The following is a 23,240-nucleotide window of genomic DNA, read 5'->3' as shown; positions in this document are numbered from 1 at the left end:
AAGTCCTTTTGAAATTTGTTAGTACCTTGCCTGGCTACTACAACAAAGTCCCCTCCCCCACCCCACCCCACACACACATTCTCTCTTCTGAGGTTGGAGTGAGCCTCATTGTTTTAGAGTAGGATTAAGGCCCTGATCCCTACAAGGACAGAGCATCTCCTGCGGGGCAATTATTAAAAGAGGTCTTTGTATATAAGGTCTTTTAGAATGGAAGCCCTTCAGGGGTCGAACTTTTCTTGTCTGTGAAGCGCTGAGTACACTGTTATTACTGGATGCTCCAACTCCCCATGATTAATATTCCCTCTCTGACAGTAAGCCCAGGCTTGAAGAATAAGCTTCATTTTTACTCCATTCTGAGCTCTGCTGTGGAGTTTATCTTCACACATCGGCACTGCAAGGAGAGCCAATGAACGGAAGGCATAGCTGCTAAATCTGTTTCCTCAATGTTTGCCTTGGCTCTCAGCACAGGAAGCCTAGTGTCATGAAAAGGCAGAAGAAGGAGCCTCTCTACCTCCAAGGAGCTAATCAGTCAGGAGCAGGCGGAGTTGGGGTGGAGGAGAGGTGGGGAAGTGGAAGAGGGAACAGAGACACTGGCTGGCAAGGGCACACTGTCACAGAAGGAAGCTCCCTGCGTCTGCAGCTGGTCTGACAACAGGATGGATGGAGTGAGCGAGCTGTGTGAGCGATGAAAGCAAAAGCTGACATGAATTGTTTAGGGAAGACTTTTTGTGCCTTCGTGCTGCTCACCGTCTCTGTGGCCATGGTACAAATAGGTAAGTTAGACTTCTCTTTGGGACCAAGCAGCTGCTATGGATCGAGGCAAGGGGAATGTGCTAGGATGTTTCCTTCACGTAAATGCTGTACTTATCAGTGCTGCTTTCATTAAAGGACAGAGTTGATTATGTATTGTTACTGGCATGTTAGACCTGCTCTTCATTCACTACATCTGCCTGTGATCACCAGGCCTATTGTCACTAGGCATGTGCCCTGTATCTGGTTTACTTAGCAACTGGGATTGATTCACAGTTAACAACATTATCAGCTGCCAAAAGACTCTTCCCTGTGTCTTTAAATTCCTGTCGTCCAAGAGGCTGATTTATTTAACAGACTGTAGGTCACACAGGGAATAGTGTGTGCAGCCCCGTCTGTGAACCCAAAGTCTTAGCCAGGGCGGGGGTCTCTTCTGGGTTTTGTTAGGAAGGCTGGTCATAGCTCCCATGGGGGAGGGTGGAGATCATAAATTTCATTCTGAGCACTGGTGGGAGATCCTATTAGAGAGTGGCAAGCAGCCCTGAGGATCCATTCTGAGAGCTGGTGGGAGTTTTACCATAAGGAACACCTGTCAGTGTTTGATCAAAAACAGCTTCTGTAGTGAAAACAGTATCATCTAAGGCCATGCTTCCTAACCTTTTAGGTCAGCTGTCTCAGTTTTATTAGCCTTTTCGCTGCTCCAGCTACTGTCCACCAGCTCCCATTCACCTGTATTTGTAGAGCTCATGATCTTCCAAGCCCCACTCTCGTGAGTGCAAGGCGCATCCCCTGGGCTCACCACAGAAACTCATCACTAAAGCAGGGAGAGGCAGTCTCATGCACCAGTCACAAAAGCCTGAAGTGTTAATGCTAAGGTACACGTACTGGCAATGAGGAATTGGTCTAATGTGCTGAGCTGTTCAAACACAGGCTCCAAAGATAGGTTTCACATCTCTAGTGCCTTCCATCAGAGGAGTTCAAAACATTTACAACCATTGTTTAATTCAGCTTCAGCACCCCTGAGAGGTTAGGTTAGTACCTCGTCCACATTTTACAGATGGAAATACTGAGACACAGGAGTGTTAAGCAGCTCGTCCAAGGTATAACAGTGATCTCAGAATCGGGGTAAAACCCCAGGGACTTAAATAGCGCTGGTCAGGAAATGAGGATTTTTTTCTAGGAAAATTTTGACATAAATAAAAGAATTCATTTTCATTGAAATTTTCTGAAGATTTCAACTTTCAGTTAAAAACCTGAAAACCTCTCAGCCACAACCCAAACCTTCTCAGTCAGAAGGTTTTTGATTTTTTTTTCTTTTTGACAAAAAGATGAAATTTTCCATGGAAGGCAGATAAGTTTGCACAAGAACAACTGTTTAATCAAAAACCCAATTTTCCACAGAAAAACAGGAAACAGAAATTTTCCCACAGGTACTTACCCTTGAGTGCCTTGTCCCAGACCAGGCTGTTTCTCTCTCTGCATAAGGTTGAATGCAGGAGGCTGCCTCAAAGCACGTAGTAAAACTCAGGCAGCTCCTCTGCATTTCCTCCATTCTGGCCTCCGCTCCCTCACAGGCCACAGGCTTAGTGGCGTAGGTGGGCCCAGTGCACGTACACCCATCATGGACACATCTGTCCCCACAGAGTACCAAAATTATTGGGAGCCCAGAGTCCCAGCCAGCTTCTGGGGGCCAGGAGTGGCTGTAAAATGAAACAATGACATTTGAAAAAGGGTGCACTTTACAGGCTCAGCCAGGCCTTAACTACATGAACCTTTTTCTTAAATCTCCTACTGCTGCACTAGTTTTGGTGACAAGGGAAGCACGAGCTTAGGCAAGGCGCAGGCGGTTTAACAGCTACGGTGTCTAGTCCTGGTCTGAGCTGTGTTAGATCAGTGGTTTTCAAACTGCGGGTCACGGAATGGAAGGCGGTGGCTCTGGTCAGCACTGCCGACCGGGCCATTAAAAGTCCTGTCGGTGGTGTTGCCCAGCTAAGGCAGGCTAGTTCTGACACTGTGCTGTGCCCCGGAAGCAGCCAGCAGTGGTCCGGCTCCAAGGCGGGGCAGGGGGCACGGGGCTCTATGTGCTGCCCCCCGCCCCAAGCACTGGCTCTGCATTCACATTGTCCGGGAACCGGCCAATGGGAGCTGAGTGCGGGCGAGAGCCAGACCTGCTGCTGGCTGCTACCAGGGCACAGCGTGGTCCGTGATGCCAGGACAGGCAGGAAACCTGCCTTAGCACCTCCGCTGCACCGCTGACCGGGAGCCACCTGAGGTAAGCCCGCACCCCAACCCCCTGCCCTGAGCCCCCGCCAACCCAGAGCCCCTTCCTACACCCCAAACAACTCATCCCCAGCCCCACCCAAGAGCCTGAACCCTCGGCCCAGAACCCTGACCCCCTCACACACCCCAACCCCCTGCCCCAGCCCAGAGCCCCCCCCACACCCTGAACCCCTCATTCCTGGCCCCACCCCGTAGCCCTCACCTGCACCACAACCCTCTGCCCCAGCCCTGAGCCCCTCCCACACCCCAAACCCCTCATCCCCAGCTCCGTTGAGTCACGGGCATCAACAATTTTCTTCAACTGGGTCGCCAGAAAAAAAGTTAAAACCAGTGTTAGATGACACATCATTTAAAATGCTGGTGGCCAGGAGAGCTGCAACAAATTTGTATAGTGGGGGTGTTGAGAGCCATTGAAGCACCTTGTGAACCCTGTATATGATGGAAACCACTTCAAGCCACTGGGTGCAGCCACACCTCAGACACCCCTAGTTCCAGCGCCTATGTTGGTGGCTGGTCTATACTAGTGATTTCACCATGGCAGGCACCAGAGCTGCAGTACTGGGAAATTGTAAGGAAAGTGCCAGTGTAGAGACAGCCTCAGTGACTTTCCTTACTGGGTTAAGCAGAGGAACACCCCAAATATCTGGATATGAACGTCAAGGGAAGAGTGAGCAGTGTGGGGAGGTGTTCCATGGGGAGTTCTTTTAAGGTTGATGCAGCCCTGCCATCCTCCCAGCCACCTGCTCTCATTCATATTGGAACTCTACTCCTGATTTAAGATTTCATAGGATGGGGGAAATATTTAGATAAACTGCCTCTGTCTTCATTCCACTCTTGCTTTAGTGCCCCCTTTCTTTAGTGCACTGGCACCCTGCTGTTTATTTTAACATTGAAAACGTACACATTAAAGGGGGGGGGGGAACATTTGATTATTTTTCTTACCCAACCATTTAAATAGTGTTCTGTATTTTTTTTAAATCATCTGAGACTTTTTTAGGTGATTTCCCCCCCTCCACACATACACACACAAATTCTTTAAAGGCAGATCCCGTTTTTAGAACTTCAGAGTTGAAGTGTACATCGTCCTGACCAAGGACTGTTGTGCTCGCATCAGTCTCATTTGAAAACCCCAGCAGTAAGGAGGTTTGAAAATAGCATCCTGACCACATAAAATATTGTATTTTCTTTAACTCTGACATATGAGTGTGGATGTACACACTGTTTGAAAACTCACCGCTCTTATTTTTTGTTTTTGAAGACGTGATCATTCACATGTACAAAAAAAGGCAGGAAAGTCAGAGCCCTTATTATTTTTTCATATGGCAGCTTCATTATTAGAAAAATCCAAATAAATTATTATGTTAAAAAACCAACTTCAAAACAATTATGAGTGAGATTTTTAACTGCACAAAAGTGAGGGCATTAAGGACAGCACAGTCACCTTAACTCTGCCAGCTTGTACCTATAAATTACAACAGGGTCTTTCTTTAAATGATCACAAAACATACCATAGGTAGTCAGACACACAAAATCCTACATATTTGCATCTATGATTCCAAGAGAAGGTGCAACTTCAACATAAACAAACAGAACAAAATGCATTTTAGTCCTTTCCTTGGAGGAGGAGAATTGAAATTTAGATTGAGCCTATGCAGCATCATAGAAAATGCTCCATGTTCATTTCTTCAGTGAGAAAAAAAATCGAAGGCCCTTTGTAGCTGTTTGGTAGGCAGTATGTCACATTTAAGCCATGTGAGGATTCCCCTATGCTGGAAAAATACTCACTTGTCTGCTTTAGTGCCCATTGTACTCTACTGGAACAGCACTTAGTGAGGCATGGTGATCTAGCTCCATAATTCTGACTTTCTTGAGTTTGTCTGGTTAAAATGTCAGCCTCCATGGATTAAAAAAAATATTTTCCTGCAAAGTAAAAAGACAAAAATAATTTAAAGTAAAAAAATAAAATCTATTTCAATAAGTGAGAAAAACACACACACATACACAGTGCTGCTTTTATATGAATCTTTAAATGGAAGGAATAGATTTTTCTTCAAAGGTTGGAAATGGATTTCCTCTCTGGACTGAAAACAACCAGGACACATTTTGGCCTTAAAGGGAACTATTTCTGAACATTATAAGCCAATAAAAATGCCATCTTAATTAGAACAATAATGGGAATGGTGAGGGTGAAATTCATGAGCCAAGCTGGAGTAAAAGCTACAGAGGAGTTTGCACACTAGGGCTGGCTCGGGTCCCCACTCGCATCAGTCCTTGCACACTTCATCTGCACAAAGCCTGATTAGAAGCAGTGTTACTACTAGTGTCATAATAAAAGCATAGATTCATATCACAAAGCCTGATGTGGGCAGAATACAGGGACGCATCCGCATGAGTAAACATCAGATTTCTTCTTGTGTTCCATCAGCTTGCTTGGTGATGTACAGAACATGGAGACGCAGACCTTGCCTTATATAGTTTACAGTTTAGGGGCCAGATCCTCAGCTGGTGTAAACTTTTAACTCCACTGATTTCAATTCAGGTATGATGATTTACATCCATTGAGGACCAGCCCTATGTGTTGTGGAGAAAGAACGATTCCAACCCCATGACACTACGCTGGCTGTCTGGATGACAGACCCATGCTAAAGTGGGGCCGCAATCCTTTTTTCTTTTAGCCTTTGTCTTGATTAAAACATAGCCAACCTTTCCTAGCCTAGACATGGCCTGAGGGTTGAGTTATGTGCTTCTTACATTGCTGAAGTATCACTGGAAGACTCCACCCAATAAGTAGTTTTTCAGGGAGGAGCCGAAGAAGAGGAGGAAGATTCTTTGGTGCCCAAGTAGAAAGAGGGAATTCCAGGTGTTTGGGGTGGCATGGAAGAAGGTATAAAGACAAGAGGAGCGTTTAGGGGTGAGGCTTGGGCAGGTTAAAGGGAAAGAGAAGGTAACAGGAAGAAATAAGAGCAGAGAGTTGGCAGGTGCAGAGTTGTGTTTAGCCTGGAAGATGAAAACAAGGAGTTTGGATTTACATGTATTATTTAGCGTTCTCAGTGAGCTCAGCCCAATACAGTACATACAGCTGAAGTAATTCCTTGGCCTGGAGAGTTTACAGTCTAACAATAAACACATCACAGATAGGCCATGACAACGAAACCAGAGATGGGGATGACTTTGTGGGGAATGACTTAGTAATTTATCAGTAATGCCGAGAAGAAGGTGGGGGAGGGATTCACCCACAAGAGTGACATGGTAACAATGGCAGAAGCGGAAGATGATTGCAAGGGAATGAAAGAAGAAGCTGGGAAATGAGAAAGCAGGAAGTTCATGTAATGGAAGCAAGAGACGTCTAAATAAACTAGGGTTAGCATGATAGAGATGGGGTGAGGACCATGGGTTTAGAGAAATTATCAGAGAATCAAGAGTCTGGATGTGGGGGTGGGAATGGGGAGCTGAAGGTGACAGCAAGGGATGAGTCCACACTGTCCTTATTTGTGTGTGATTCCCTTCAGCAAGCAACTGAACCCTTACCTCCTATATCTCACAGCTGCAGGGAGATCTACCCAACACACTAACTTGTTATTTCTACTAGTAGTACATACCTATTCTTACAACTGAAAAGAACAGGCTGGTGTTCAGAAGATAAGTGTGTTTCACAAACCCTTTGGGCCATGATCATTCCTGGTGTAACTCCATTCACTGCCATAGAGTTATACCAGGGATCTGTTGTCTGTCTGTTATGTTCTCCCACCCCAGCCTTGGTTAGTGTCACAGATACTCAGTGACAGAGTATAGATACAGAAAAAAGACTATACGTATTCAGCATATTACACCTGGCCTCTTTCAAACTGCAAATATTGCCCCTTGAATTGCATCATAGTGTAACTCATGTAACATTCATTCCAGGATGCAATCAGTCATCTGCTTGTGGTATATCGATTGTGAGTTGGTTATACCACTAATTTGAATATGTTATAATCTGTTGCGTGTGGGGCCATGCACTGAAAAGTTAAAGAGGGTGTTGCTTCAGGAAATCAATGTACAATAGAACTATCTCTGAGCAAAACTGTCAATCTCTTTATAGGGTAAAAATCTCTTTAAAAGCTTCAGTTTCTTAAAGAGGCTATTAAGGAAATTAAGTAGTCTCAGGGGATGAGATTTCAGTCATGGATATAAAACTGAGTTTCACCAATTTGAAATCTACTCAGTATGAAAAGAGTTAAAAGTCTTTTCAGGTTCTACACCAGCCCCCAAGACCCCCTGTGGTTTTACAATCATATTTTCCTATTTTTAAAAGTGTTTCTCTCTCCTTTTGCTGTGTGAAAGATTCAAAGAAACAGGAGAAAATGACTAAGTCACTGATTATAGATGAGAACCAGTGAAACTGACTATAACCAAAGTGCTGTCAAATGCACAATGTACACAAACGAAAAAAAAGGAGAGAAAAATATTTTTCCCCAATCGCTTTCAGTTACCGTAATCTTAGGTTTTGCACGTGGTAGCTGACAAATTTTCAAGACATACATATGACTTCTAAATTGACTGTGTCTCTTTGAAAAAAAACCCCCCAAAGGAGGGGAAATGGCCCATTTTAAACAAGAAAACGTGTAAATAGTGGGGTGCCCTAAAAACCTACTCTAGGATCACTGCTACGGAACCTTGTTTAACATTTAATGACATTGTTTGTTAGATTAATGACTGGCTTATTGTTGAACAGGGAAGTGGCAACATTTAGAGATGGTACAGAAATATTCAGGTGAGTCAAAGTTAGAGAATATTGAGGGACTTGAGAGGTTTGGAGATCAGGGCTCAGATTGGGGGAGAGGGGAGTGGCAGTATTCTTCCAAGCTCCATCATAACATAAGCTCCACCCACATGAGTCTCCATAATGAAACACTGCTCACACTAGATTTTGTGCACAAAATAGGATAGTGCAGCTCTCTGAGCTGCACTAGATTGGGCTCCTTGAGCTTGACTTCCCCTCAGTGGGGCCCATAGGCTCTGCTAAGCTCCTGGGGCTGAGCAAAAAAAAAAGTGGTGATATCTCCCAAATGTCATGGACATGTGGCACAAAAATGAGAAAACACACACAGTAAGTTATGACCCAGTCTCCTTTCTTACTCAGGGAATGAAATAGTTGACATTTAAATTATCATCCCTGAGTGAATGCCTCAGTGAGATGAACAGGACACTTCACACCTGTCAGACCCATTGTACAAGGCTCTCTGCAGACATCTTTGTATTGATTATACACAGGAAGTTAAACCAGTATGAGGTAAAGTGTGAATTTACACCACAATAGTTGTACAGGTATGGCTCCCCATTTGGACACTCGTATTCTGGAATAAGAGCATGTTTTTTCTGGTATAACTTAAACCACTTCCAAAATGACAGAAGGTAAACTGGGAAAAGTCACTTTTATTCTGTAATAAAAGTGTCTATACAGGGAGTAATACCAGTATACATATACCAGTATAGTTTTGCCACTCAATTTCCCTATGTAGACAAGCCCTATATTCACATTTTTTAAGGTTTTCTTTGGAAGCATATCAGCTATAGACTTACTCTTTTTTTCAAATGAAAGCTGAGATTCTGGAAGACAAGATACTAGCTTCTGAGAGGTGACAGTATGGCAAAGGCCTATGGTATGCACTGGCTGTTTCTAAGCTTTTATCTAAGGATAAAAATGTTTACGGAATATAAACCCTCATGCTTCAGGACATAAATTAATCAATAATTGCCTTGAGGAATCCTTAGCAGCCCCTTTAGAGCTGCTTTAAGGTCCTGGCAGCACAAAGGGACTTTAGTATATCTGCCCCAGCGATAGGTCTGAACCAAAATCACTTTAAATCTGAACATCCCCAAATATGGGGAAAGTTCATGGCTGCCAGACTGAGAGGAGAAGGCGGCTGAGAACAATTTCCATTTAGAGACAACCATTTATGCTAAAGGATCTCAAAGCATTTTATAAACTATACACACACAGGAATCACTTCACGCAACACTGAAGTATAGCCACCTCTGGGGCAAAAATAGCAAATGGTTAGCAGTACCAAATACCACTTCACTACAGTTTGGGACAGAAAGTGAAGAAGAATCCCATATACAATTGAAACTCTGGGCAGAATTTAGGGATGCAGAATTGGAATCTGGCCAACATCACTCCCTAATAGGCTATAGCACATTGGGTCTTTTTTGTAGGCCTCTTGTCTAAATGTTGACCAGGCCCAATCCTACTTAGTTTGTGAGATATAAGAGTTAGTCCTTCCCATTTGAAACTATCAGAATTTACATCCTTTGGACTCAGCGTTATGCAACGTTTCGCTCCATTCTGTGATAAGGGGGAGAAGAAATCACCCTTGAGCATGTCTTCCTGGTGTGGGATACACACCATTTTCATACTGAGATGATCTGGAGGAGAATGAAGATGGCTGCAGGCTGGACAAAGGTATCCAAATCCTTTATCAAACCCCACCTTCTCCCTCAGGGTATGTCTACACTTAAAACTCTACAGCAGCGCCGCTGAATCGCTTCAGGAGTTCTCTTGTAACTGTAGTTAACGTACCTCACCAAGATGCAGTAGCTAGGTTGATCTAGTTCTCTCAACACCGGGGGTTAGGTCGGCATAGCTATATCTCTCAGGGGTGTGGATTTTTCCCACCCCGAGACATAACTATGCTGATGTAAGTTCCCTGTGTACACCAATCCTCAGGATCTCTCCAGCTCAGAGATCGAACACAACCATCATGGGGAAAAGAAGTCACGTGTTAGCTGTTTCCTGGGAAATGGTTAATGGGGCTTTGACATTAGATAATGGCCTGTGCTAATAATAATACTTTGCCCTTCTACAGCAACTTCAATCAGAGGCCTTCAAACCACATTAACATGAATTAATTAAACTTCACAATATGCCTCTGAGGTAGGCATTACCTCCATTTTATGGATGGGGAAACACAGGCACAAAGTTCATGCTTCTAGCATCATACATTATATCAGTGGCAGACCTAGGAATAAAGACCCTGATTCCTATTTCCCCTAACGCCTCTTTACCCCACTCTGGCAGTTACAGAGAAAGCACATTATTATATTTACACCCAATTTAAGGTTCCCCACTAGAGTGGTGGAAACTGGTCTAATGGACATGAGGCTCAGGTCCAGAATGTTTTAGACTCCTGCTTAAACTATCCTGCTCAGCTAAAAGCCTTCTCATTAAAACAGGATAAAGGGCAATTCAAAGCCATTGTTTCAACTTTACCTAAAAAAGAAGATTTTACACAAACACAATTCAGCAGCTTTCAAGCTGTCTGATGTGGCTTGTGGACTGTGAGTGACTTGTACCTGACTCATTCCTGGCCATTTGTGATAGAAGCTGATGGAAAGGTGTAGCAAAAAGTAGCACCTCTTTCACTTCTTCTTCCTTTCTTGCCGCTGGCAATGGACAGCCATTATGTTGGGGAAACTGTACCATATCCCGGGAGGGTTACTTAAGAGAGGATGGTCCAGTAGGCCAGTACACTGGTGTCACATTTATTTGTCAAGAAGGGTGCACAAGACTGTTACTGTCATGCAGTAAAAACAGCCCAGCCATAGCAGTCCACTTGCACTCTTAGATATGCTTAGTCACGTTTAGATGAGGTGAGTGGAATTGATGATGTGGCCTGACGTGCTGATGCGCCTGACAAAGATAAGTCAAGCAAGGACGCTCTTTGTTCTCCATTTCATTTTAAGAGACTTTCACAGAACTAAAATCAAGAACCCATCATGAGACATTCAGCCTCTCTCATTTCCTCTTCTGATGACTTTGTCTGAATTAGAAACAACCACTCCAGAAGAGTCTTTTCCTGAAATTCACTTACTGAGAACAATTTGCATATATTTATATGAAACAAATGAAACAAAAAACAACAACAAAACCCCCATCTTACTCCTAGTGCAGTGTTAGTGTAGTGAGAATGCTGTAGTCAATTTAATCAAATGGGCAAAGATTTGTACGAGTGATTTATTTTGTGTATACATTTAAAAAATCAATACAGAACAGGCACCAGAAAATTGTTATACTTAGGATTTTAATCTTCAAAATACTTTTAAACATGAACAATTAATCCTAACAGTTCACCTTAGATGGGAGGTAAGTATTATCCCCTTTTGTCAGTAAAGGCGGGACGTAGGAAGTCCCAAAGAAATACTTTACCCGCTATATCCTCCACTGTCACCAATAAAACCCATGAGAGTTACCGATTTGTTTTTTTACTGTCTGAGCTGAAGTAACAAGGATATGTTGTAAGCAGGGCGCAGTTGCAGCTGCATCTGTCCCCAGGACCGGCAGGATGTGGTTTTCTCTTGGGAATTTTCTGTTCTGCACCTGCAGGTTATATATTTTGACTCTTCTCCAAACACTGAGAAAAGGCTTGAGAGGATTCAGCCCCACGTATGGGATTAACTTCTCCTTCCCAATCCCTCACAGGGTGATGGATGTCTCAGTGCTCTGAGTTATACCAGTACTGTGCGGCACCAGGCCACCCTCTCTTTCACTAACTCACACCTAAAGCCCCCAGCCCAGGGGTTAGTGTTGCTGCCAATACCCTCCCAATGCAGGCTTTCCGTGGCACAGTAGAACCACACAAGTTTCTCTGCCTCTCAGGGGTATGCCTCCATCAATGGAAAAATTTATCCCCGGCTGCTATATGGAAACCAAAAGCATTGCAGGGGCGGCGAGACATGCCACAGTCCACCGGGGGTTACACTGCATCACCCGGTGCTATAGAGGTTGGGAATAACCCAAAACAATGGTGATTATCAGGCCCCTGGAGGATAAACAGGAGCGACCAGGGTTTAACCCTGGGGATTAGAGCCACTTTGTTACAAGTTCAGGCTGAAGGGATTTCCCTCTTTCATGTAGGTGGGGTAGGTCATCAACTCAGTGTCCTCAAATGAGCCCCCTGCCAGCAAAGAATCATAGACCCATAGGGTTAGAAGGAACCTCAAGGGTCATCTAGTCCAGGGATGGCCCACCTGAGCCTGAGAAGGAGCCAGAATTTACCAATGTGCATTGCCAAAGAGCCACAGTAACACGTCAGCAGCCCTGCATCAGCTCACCCATGCCCTCCCACTCCCAGCGCCTCCCGCCCACCGGCAGCCCCGCCGATCAGTGCCTCCACCTCCCTCCCTGCATCAGCTGTGGCATGCAGGAGGCTCTTGGAGGGTCTGATTGAGGGCATGGCAGGCTCAGAGGAGGGAACAGGAAAGGATGGAGTGGGGGCAAGACCTCTAGCAGACCCAGGAGTTGAGCAGTGAGCACCCCCCTGCACATTGGAAAGTTGGCACCTGTAGCTCCAGCCCCGGAGTCGGTGCCTATACAAGGAGCCGCATATTAACTTCTGAAGAGCCGCGTGTGGCTCCGGAGCCACAGGTTGGCCACCCCAGACCTAGTCTAACCCCCTGCCAAGATGCAGCATTTGTTGTATCTAAACCATTCAAGACAGCTGGCCATCCAGGCTCCTTTGGAAAACCTCCACTGAAGGAGTTTCCACGACCTCCTTAGGTCTTGTGAATAGTTCCACTGAAGGCCAATGGAACCACTCCAGCTTAAAGCTAAGTATGGGCTTAAAGGCTTAGCTGAATCGGGGCCCTTGTGAAAGGACATTGTGAACCCCCACATTTATACGTCACTGTGTCACATTTGGTAGTAGCAAGGAGTGCAGTGCCAAAGAGCAAGTGCAATTCAGCATTCCCAGGTGACCTCAAGCAAGCAATTATGCCTCACTGCAGGCATACACCGCATCCCCTTGGTCTCTGTGGAGGAGCTTGCCAATCAGAGGCTCTCCCCACCCCCACCCCCCCAAAGTAGAAGAGACCATGTGGTTATGAGCCTGATCACAGAAGCACATGAGATGGTCACCAAGGCAGACAGGAAAGTGGAGCTCACTCCCCTACACCGTCTCTAAGGTCTTGCCTAAACTGGCCTTTTTCAGGAAATTTCTTCATGTTGCATTGCCACCACTGTAGTGCTATCAGTGACAGCAACAGCGAGAGTATTAGTGTAGACTAGCCACCAGTGTCTGGACTTCCAGAGAGTCTCGGCTTGAGCTGAGTGACTAAATGGGTTTTGCAGTTCAGTGAACTGAAAAATGAGAAGTAAAATTCTGTTTGTTTCAAACCCCAACTGATTTTTTTCCTCATCAAAATGAAAAAAGTGAGGGGGAAATGGTCTGGGTTGAATGAAAAACAAACAGTTTATTTCTAAATGAAATGTCAAAACAAAACATTTAGACTTTTTTGGAAAAAAAATATCATTTTTTATTTGGCCAAAACTACGTGACCCGAATTCACAAATAATGTTGGTTGCTTGGCAACCACATTTTTCAGTTAATGTAGTGTTTACCAAACAAAGTTTGCCCAGCTCTCGTCTGTTCCTGTTCTGACCATGGTTAAATGACATGGTGGTAAAAGTATGCCGATGGCCTATCTGTACTGGTGCTCACACCATGTTACTCCTGGTAGTACAGCAACAGAAAGAAATTTCCTAAGAAAAGATGTAGATTAGATAAGACCTAAACATTGTGTAGCTCACTGAGGACCCAGAATAAAAGTTTCATCTTCTGTAATGCAATAAACACACCCAGAAAAGTAACTTAGGGACCTAAACAGGTTGAAATTGTCCTTTTAATCAGTGTTGAAGTTTTTGTGATAGACTTATGTGGACATAATATTATAGTCTAATACATTTGATGTTACTTGGTGATGCTGATGATTCAGCCATGAAAATGAATTGTACTGGACTTCATATGGAATTTATATCCAGAATAGTAATTCTAAAAGCAGATGAGGAGAAGGGAAATTCCCTATTTGTTCTCAGCAAGGATTTTTCTAACTGCCGGCTCCACAGATTTCACTTGGGATCTGAAAATGCAGCTGGGTTCTTTGTTCCTCTTCCTCCACCACTGATGGTAAAGACTATTTCACTGGAACTTAACTGAGAGTTTTGTCAATGCTCAGTGAGGGAGAATAGACTCCGGCTTGCTCTCCTGTGTCTGTAGGGGCTTTGCAGGCCTAACAGGAGTAGAAACTCATTCTTGTCAGAGAAGTGACCAGATAACTATCAAATACAAACATTCAAATTTGGTTCTCAATAACATCAGTGTAAATCTGGCATAACACCACTAAAATCAAAGGACCTAATTCAGATTTACTCCAGTGTAGCTGGGCAGAATTTGGCCTCGGGAGGGTAGAGGAAGAAAGATATGTTGAATAGAAACTATTTTCAAAGTTGGGCTGCTTTTCCAGGATAATTGCATCTACACTAGGGCTTACATTGGCATAGCTATATTGGTAAAAAATAATCACACCCCTATCTGACATAGCTACCCCAGTATAAGTTTTACATGTAGACCAATCCTTAGCATACAGCTCCTGCAAAGATTTTCTGATTCTGCTGAGTTCCAGCTAGTCCAAGATGGTAGCTTAACTCCCATTGTGGATGGAGCAGCAGGAAGTGGCTCAGAAATGTCTAACTTTTCCTGATTTGTGCTTACGTCAAGGGCAGTACAGAACAGGCACACTACTAATGTTACTCCCTCCCCACCATTCATTTGCCTCACAATTGCTGCCAAAGCAAGGGGAAAAAAAAGAAAGTTAGCCCAGGAGCTCCTCCAATATAGCTGTGCGCCTTGCATCTCAGTCAGGCTCCACTCCGCAATAATGTCTTTATACTGAAACTTGGCAGTGATTGCAGTAGGGAAGAGGTTCTACGGCATGTGAGAGCAGAGAGGTTAATCTTATGGACTGGTGGCAAAACCAAACGTCAGGTTATCAGTCACTGTTTAAAGCTATGGACACAAGGAGATGAGTCTAGTATCTGCAGAGGTGGGATCTTACTATGGAATATTCTATAATACTAGAGATGTTATAACCTTGGAGCTCTGGGGGTAATGACACTCTGGGTGACCTTTTCAAGTGTCCTTCTCTTCCTACATCTTGTCTAGATAACATCGGAGTGTCTAAGATAGCTGGTTCCAGCATTAATCTGACCTGTGGTGACATTTCAAGGCAGGATCTGGTATCAGTAGTATGGAAGATAAGACCAAGGAATGGAAATCACTGCACACTGGCATACAGAACTGATCAGAACAAGACAGACAGAACAAACTGCAATGAGAGAATGGATTGGAAATCTAGCCCTGAAACTGATAGTGCCCTTCAGATACAACAAGTGACACTCACAGATGAGGGATGTTATAGCTGTGAAACTGTAAACAGCGATGGAACTTTCAATCAAACCTACACTCTGACTGTATTAGGTAAGTAACAGGCTGTGACATTCTTAATTGTCTACACAATCAGATTTATGCCTGACACATAAACCTCCCCTCCTCTTAGAATGTTGAGAATATAGGTTCAGAGAACTCCAAAAACTAAGGAGTTTAGGACATCTGCTGGGTTAATCCCCTTATGTGAATTCATTGTGGTCTCTCCTCACATCCAACCTCTTTACATTCTGGTCCTCCTTTCCTTCCTCAAACCTTTCTCCTTGTTTTTATGGCGGGAAAGGTTGGCATGAGCTATTTTTCTACCCAATGTTAACATCAATCTTTGGCTATTTGGTAGAGGGGCTTCTGTACAAACACTCCCAGCCTCAGCCATCCCCCCATGAAACTGCTTTTAAAAAGTTAATTTAGGCCCAGATCCTGAAAAGTATGTAGACTCCCAACTTCCACTAATTTCAATGGGATGTTAAGAGTCTAAATGCCTTTGAGGATCTGACCCTTTTAGTGCTTGTGAGAAATTCCAGAATGACAGTTCTGGAGACTGAAATCCTCTCTCCACAGAACATGTATAGCAAACAAGTCAACGTACCTTAAACCCTACTTGGTGAGGCCACTTTTGGGAATAACGATAGTTCAGTCCCCCCATGTGCAATTGTTCTTTGGTCTCTCATCTGAGACTGGATGCCCACTGGCAAGTGTAAACCAAGTCTGTTAGCACCAGGACTGAGGTCAGCTCAGTTCACCTACAGCAGATAGTAATGACTTTCAATTACTGCAAACCTGATCTGGTTTAGAACTGATAAGCTACAAGTAAAAGGCTAATAGAGCCTATTACCAACCCCCTCGGACATCCAGGTCTTCCTATGCTACCCCTGTAACATTTCTGCCTCAAACATAAAGAGGCTATTTGCTAGGAACATCATTAGTGCATTATCTTGTGCACAACAAAGGAGGATTACTGTGGTGACCCACCTGACATGAGGGCAGTAACTAGATCAGAATACTGAAAGTTGCCCAGGTAATTTTGGAAAGACTATATTAAATGATATAACCATAAGAATTTACTACTGCAAAATTGACTAAAACCGAGGGGAAGAGAGAGACAAAGACACACCAAGGATAAGAAATATATGCACACCCCTGTGTTAACTACTACCGGAGATCAGCAGCAGATGACACAAAATGTAGATCAGGATCCAGGAACTTTTTGGATATGGGGTTTTGGATTCAGGCCCATTTCTACACACCATCCCTGAGAAAACTGACATGAGTGGGTGAGATTGTTAGGAGTCATGACAACGAGACAATGCAGTGGAACCTGGGTGACAGATGAGCTCCTGGTCCCGGCCATTCACTTTGTGGGGTGGAGCTGGGAACCTTGGCAGTCAAAACAGTTTAAGGAAAGGGCTTACAGGCATGCACCTTTGCTTACTGTGGTTCCCAGCCTTCCTCCTCTCTGCTGTTCTTCCTAGTTCCCACTTTAGCCCTCAACATTCTCTAGTTCTGAAGTGAATACAGGTTCTGTTCTTTTGTTTATGTTCCATCTTGACAGCAGAGGGTGTATGAGAGCTTATATGTCTCAAACTGAACCAGGATAAATTGCTGTGTGAGGAGAGGGTACTTCATTTCCCTAAAGCCGTGTCTCGGGATATTATCTATGGTAGTCCACATGGCACACCTAAGGTTTTCACTCACCCTCTCATCCACGGGATACCCCCATTTCAAGAGCTGTAAGGACTCCGCATTATCTATTCTGCTGTTGCAGGTGTTTGCTATTTATTGCAATACTGTCTTCACTCCCATTCTCCTCTTTCTGCTAGGTTCTTCTTGTATAGGAATGAGGAAAGTTGCCATACCACATGCAGCAAACTAACTTCAACCCTTTCCCCTTTCTCCTGTCCTGCAGTCCCTCCTGAAGTGACCTTGACCTGTGACAGTAACGGGGCCGCTGTGTGCAAGGCAGCTGCAGGGAAACCAGCTGCACAGGTCTCTTGGGACCCAAACAGAAATCCCAAGACTGAGCTTGAATATCACCCAGATGGGACAGTGACTGTGCTCAGTATATACAGCCCCAAAGAGACTAATATAACCTGCTTTGTCTCTCATCTGGCTTGGAACACAAGCCAATCCAAGGAATGCCAATCAGGTAACAGGAGACATCTCTTTTCTCTATTTAGTCTTCATTCATAACTGATAAACTATGTGCTCCTCTGTTCACCAGCTCCAAAAAATATCAGTGAGACTGGTGAGAGTGTGGCAGGGACCTTGCAAATTCAACTGACCATTCCAGTTTGCTTCTAGAGAGGGAAATCTATAAAGGCTGCAGAAATACTCCCCAAAATTTAAGACTGAAGTGGGACCTTTTTCTTATCTCCTTTCCATACAAATGTCTAACCTGGGGGGCTGGGTCAGTTAGGGGACTGTACAATGGCTATGGAGCCTTGCACGGTGATGTCACCAGGTCACATCTGGCCCAGCTTGGTAGTGACCAAGAGTCAGTGACTTATGGGATATCATGACTTGGGCCATGAAACTCATCTATCCTACTCCCTCCCTGGAGATGCTCCCTCTAGGTCAGGGTTGTGGTACTTTATTGGCAGTGGGAAGGCATTGATGGGACCTGAATCACAATTGTCACTTGCTTGTATGGACAAGACGTTCAACTGAAAGAGAAGCATAAATAAAATTTGTTGGGATGCAAGTACGAATCCTGCCACCGGGGCTGTGAAAGGAGGAGGGGAGGAGAGCACATTCTAGTGTCTGTCCACCTGAAAACAGGGAACAGTCTCATAATCTGAACGGTAAATGGCTGTTATCTGGACTGTTTTATTTATTTTCCTTGCTCTTTTGCTTTGAAGTCATATAAGAGATAGCTTGAATGGTGAGATATGCAGAGTCTACAGAGCAACATGATCTAGTAATATAGTGCGTGATTGGCCATTGGGAGATATAGGTTCCCCTTCCAGATTGAAATCTCCAGGCATGACCTTGGACAAGCTATTTAACTTTTTTGCCTCAGTTTCCCCTTCTCTCAAGTGGAGATACTATTTATTTTACGGGCAGGCTGTGAGATGTAATTAATGTTTAAAGCACCTTGTGATCCTCAGGTGGACACAATAAAGGAGTTGATCGGTGAGGAAATAACTGAAATGGTGATTCTCCCTATTTAGAAAATCATGATTCTCTCTTATTAGACGTGTTTCTTCAGTATTTCGCCATCTCTGCTGGTCTCCTGGGCATCCTCTTCATTTTGGCTTTAATTTTCCTCTGTAAGCTCCACCGTGGCAGGTATGTATGACATGGCACTAAGGAATCAGTTTGTCTAGAGCTGAGAGGAAACTTAAGGTGTTATTTGATATCAGATCAGATGACATCCAAGCATCTCTGATTCTGTCACATTCACACAGGATGTGGCATGATGAGGCACAGTGTATCTAAGTGAATGATACACTGGTGGAGGGGGTGGGCATGGGACACAAGATGCCACCTCCTGACGCCAGGGAAACTTCCTGTCAGTATGGAGAGTTGGCAAAGTAAAAGTTGTTCTCTAGGTACTACAGAATATCTCAATCTGCTTCTTCAAGCCAGCAGTTTGGGGGATCAGTTTCCCTACCAAACAGTTGTCACCCAGCTCTGGAGGACGGAGCAGGACTGTCCTGTCAGAAGATTAATAAAGCTGAATCAAGCAGCAGAATCTTTATTCCTTTGTTGTGTGCTGCACTTCAGTTCCATCAGACCTTGCTTAAATGAGTCAGAGGGATGCAGTTCCAGGGTAAAAGAGTAGGGAGCATTGTACTTAAATATAGACAATTTGTAACTGGGATGTTCTTTTCCTGGTGTAGGTGGTATTCCAGGAGAACCCCTCACTCAGTTCCTCTCCCCCGTAGTCCAAAGTCCAACTGCTTAGCCTCATGTCCTCCTCCCTCAGAAGGGGATTAGTTCATGTAGAGTAAAGCTTATTCAGGGCAAAGCTCTTATCCATCCAGAGGACCTTGTCTCCACTATTCTGCTCTCCCAATAGGCTCAGGGCTCCCACAGGCTGGAGTAGGGACTTCACATATGTAGAGTCAGGAGATCAAAACATCAGAGTCAAGTGCAGTGGTTCTGAAACTTTTGTACTGGTGACCCTTTTCACACAGCAAGCCTCTGAGTGTGCCCCCTTTATAAATTAAAAACACATTTTAAATATTTAACTCTATTATAAATGCTGGAGGTGAAGCGGGGTTTGGGGGTGGAGGCTGACAGCTCGCAACCCGCCCTGTAATAACTTCGCAACTCCAAGGGGTCCCAACCCCCAGTTTGAGAACCCCGGTCAAGAGCCATCCAGTGAGAGATGACATTTAGCCCCCTTCTTGATGACTTGAGGAAGAAGGGGTTCATTAGTTGTGGATTACAGACTCTCTCAGGGCCCTCCTGCTCCAAGATGTGTGGTCTCAGTGGCCCACCCTAACACTGAAGGTAGAATTTGTTATACTTTTTTTTCCCTGTCTTTTTTCCCTCTTTTCCCTTCCACAGAATTTGTTGTAAGTCCAAAATCCCTGAGACTGCTCCCACACACAACCTGCAGGTAAGGAAGTGGATGTAAGCCAAGATGTCACTAAATCTGAGATGTGCTCCCAAAGTAACTCAGAAAAGTTTTATACATTAAGGGAAGCTGTCAGATTTTGGCTCTCCCTACTTTCTGCAGGTGCAATTGTGTTCCGCAAACTGTCACTTGACACAAAGCAGGACAGAGTCCATGTGCACTCCAAATATCAAGATTTGGACTTGTAATATATGCCTGCAGAGCACTGCCACAGTCAAGACTCAAACTAGCATTCTTGTGATTCAAAAAGCAGCAGCTTTGACAGTTCTCCCTGATCATGCCAGGAAGAGCTGTGCTGAGTATAGCTGTGATACACCTCGTGGTTTTACAGCGAAGTGGCGGGGGGAGGGGGTTGTTTTGAAAGTTTTTCTTATTGATCTAAATGAGAAGCAACCTTTTTTTTAAAAATTTACAAAAGGAAAGATGTCATGTAACAAAATGGACTGTGAATCTCAAAAAGTCACTAAGTTCTGAATGGCCAGATCTGTAATTTACATACCCTTTAAGGCTCCTTTATGGCCAGAGCAGTGTAAAGAGTCCTTAGCGAAAATGAGAGTCAGTCACAATTTAACAATAGTTAACTCTGATGTGATCAAATCATGTTACAATACAGGTGAGCTGACTAATAAGGACAGGAGAGGGAAGATGGGTCAATGGTTAGAGTGCTAGCCGTGGGCTCTAGTGAGCTAAGGTCAATTCCTTTGTCTACCACAGACTTCCTGTGGGGATTTTGAGCAAGTCACTTAGGCCCAGATTTTTAAAGGTATTTAGGCATTTCTGCCCTCAACACTGCAACATCTAACTGATTGAGGCACCTAAGTCTCATTTTCAAAAGGCATTTGGGCATTTAGGAGCCTAAATAGGATTGATTGTTTTTGCTGCCACATTAGCATAGATTGGAACTTAACGTTATTTTGTAGTTTTAGCCCAGTTTATTATTATTTATTACTGGTTTACAAGAGAACCTCTAGGCACCAACTGAGATCAGGGCTCCATTTTGTTCAATATTGTACAAAGACATAGTGAGAGGCAGTCCCCAAAGATCTTATAGTCCAAATAGGTAAGAGAAACAGAGCACTGATGAGAAAACAGAGGTGAAGTAAACATCTCCAGTTCGCTCAGCAGGTCAGTGACAGAACCAGGCACGATCCCAGTTTTGAGCCCCACTCCATTGTGCTAGGCACTAGACCATGCTGCTTCTTGATGGCTCTATCTGTAATGCAGATATGCCATCAACTGTTTCCATAGCATCAGCCTGTGATCATTCATATATCCGTGGAGCCCTGCTCCCTGTGTTTCTTACATTTAGGGGAGGGGAGACATGTTGTTGCTCAGTTCACACCTTTTTAAGATTCCAGAAAGAACTTTTATTTCCAAACAAATCCAGTCCTGGTGCTCATGGTTATTGCCTTTGATTTACTAGGATAGTAATGAGCAGCAGGAGTTGGAGCCCTACGCCAGCTATGTGCAGAAGGAAAACACAATCTACAACACAGTGTATGAAGTAACAGTGAGTGAAGACCTCCCATCAGGGCTCCAGTCAGAAACCTGAGAATCCAGCTGGGCCCGACTCACCACCTGTGTGAAGAAGGGGAACAGGTTGCAGGGAAGATTAATGATACTGGATTCCTTCCAGAAGAAGATCTCCATCACCAAACATTTTCTTCACGGGATTCTGAGAGCCAAGGATCTGCATAACCACTGGGTGCCTCCAAACATATCTGCTTGCTGATCAATTCCTCTTGTTTCCTCTTCCCTTTTTGTCACCCTCTGTCCCCATCCTGGGAATTAGCACTGTGAAGGATGGAGTGACCTGCTGCCATTGGTTTCACCATGGACAGCTCTTGTGCTCACAGGTCCCCACTGGCTGCCCTGACTGCAGCAATCCAAACATTGGACATTCCTTTTTAGGCATTAGTTCTGTGTCACTTTGGGAGTGGGAGGAGGAGTGAAACACCCACTGACCAAGTCTACTGTAATAGTAAGGGCACTGGTCATTAGATGATAGATCAGCTGGGATGGGAGATCAACTGAGTATCTCAGTATCCTCCCAATCCTGAGAAGAAGCACTATCTATTGAGGAGGTCCATTGGGTAGGAGGATGCTGAATAACTTGTCAGGTCTCCCATTGAACACAAAATGTTTTCTATAGTCTGTACTAAGTTACGAGTCATTCTCAGGAGTCTTCCCGTGGTGGAATCTCCTCCTTCAGGGAGCACAGGCATTAACATACTGCAATAGCATAATAGTCCTGCCACTCCATTAGTCTGTTTCTAACAGTGGCCAAGGCAAAATGTTTCAGGAAAAGAAGCAAAACACCAATAATGCATCTACTGGGATTGTGCAATAATGGACCAAGCCAGGGTAATTTCTTCCTGCCCTCAGCTGGTACTCAGTTTGTCTTGAAGCATAAGGCTTGCTGGCCCGTGTAATATTTATTTTAGCTAATGTTAATTGCAGAGGGTGGTTTCAATTATGTGCTGAAACCTTTCCTTGAATCTCATTAAGCTATTTTGTCTAAGTATAATTGCAGCACAAGATTAATTTACTTCATATAAAAATGAGTTTATCCATTTCAAACATGTTATCTTTTAATTTCATCAAAGTGCCTCTTGTCCATGTGTTATGGACAGAGGTAAATAGGACAAGGCAGTTGTCCTCTCTACCAGTGTTTTTCAACCTTATTGGTTGGGTGAGCCCTTATTTGAAGTCAAAACATTTAATGACCTTCTTACTTTACTATAACAGTAAGAGTAAAAAAAGTATTAATGCTAAGCCTGTATGATCTGTTTGTATGTACTTATTGAGAAGTTGACAGAGGCCACCTGACCTTGAAGGGTAAGGCTGTGTGGGCAGGAGGAGGAGGAGGAGGGGGAAAGAGAGATTTTCTTTGCTTTTGACTGTAATACAATTTTCAACATCTTGTGATCCCCTTTTGTGACCCTCCTGGTTGAAAGAAACACGGCTCTCTATTGGTCTCCTTTCCAAGCTTCTGTAAATAGCCTCAAACCTTTCCTCCTCGGGGAGAGCTACCCCACTCCACAGTCTTCTAAACACACCTGTTGCCCGTCTCCATTTCTGATGTGTCCTTTTTGTGTGGAGGTGGCCAGAGCTGGACACTGAATTCATGGTGAGGAAGTACCTTGGCTTGGAATTTCCCAGGAACCTAAAGGAGTTTAGCACCCAACTCCCAATGGATTGCAATGGGACATGGCCACCAAACTCCCTTGGGCTTCTTTGAAAGTCCCAGTCATCTTAGAATTGACGTTGTCATAATGATCTGTTGCTGTCCTAATATAGCCAGAGATTCATTCCCTTTTTGCCTGCCACTGGGTGTTGAGCAATCACGCTCACTGCATTGTCAA

General features: G+C 44.2%; 1 protein-coding gene across 1 annotated transcript; it reads left to right on the top strand.

Moving 5' to 3' along the window:
- The first annotated feature begins 459 nt into the window (after window positions 1-459).
- LOC125621095 (cell surface glycoprotein CD200 receptor 1-A) lies at window positions 460-22,650 on the top strand. The gene is made up of 6 exons (XM_048817565.2): window positions 460-773; window positions 15,009-15,323; window positions 17,197-17,436; window positions 18,485-18,578; window positions 19,806-19,857; window positions 21,299-22,650. Exons 1-6 carry the CDS (start codon window positions 686-688, stop codon window positions 21,425-21,427), a joined length of 918 nt encoding a protein of 305 aa, XP_048673522.2. The 5' UTR covers window positions 460-685; the 3' UTR covers window positions 21,428-22,650.
- Window positions 22,651-23,240: the final 590 nt, after the last annotated feature.

The sequence above is a fragment of the Caretta caretta genome, chromosome 1 (assembly GCF_965140235.1).
Source record: "Caretta caretta isolate rCarCar2 chromosome 1, rCarCar1.hap1, whole genome shotgun sequence".
NCBI lineage: Eukaryota > Metazoa > Chordata > Testudines > Cheloniidae > Caretta > Caretta caretta.
The sequence above is the reverse complement of the archived record's forward strand: the minus strand, read 5'-3'. Positions and strand labels throughout refer to the sequence as shown.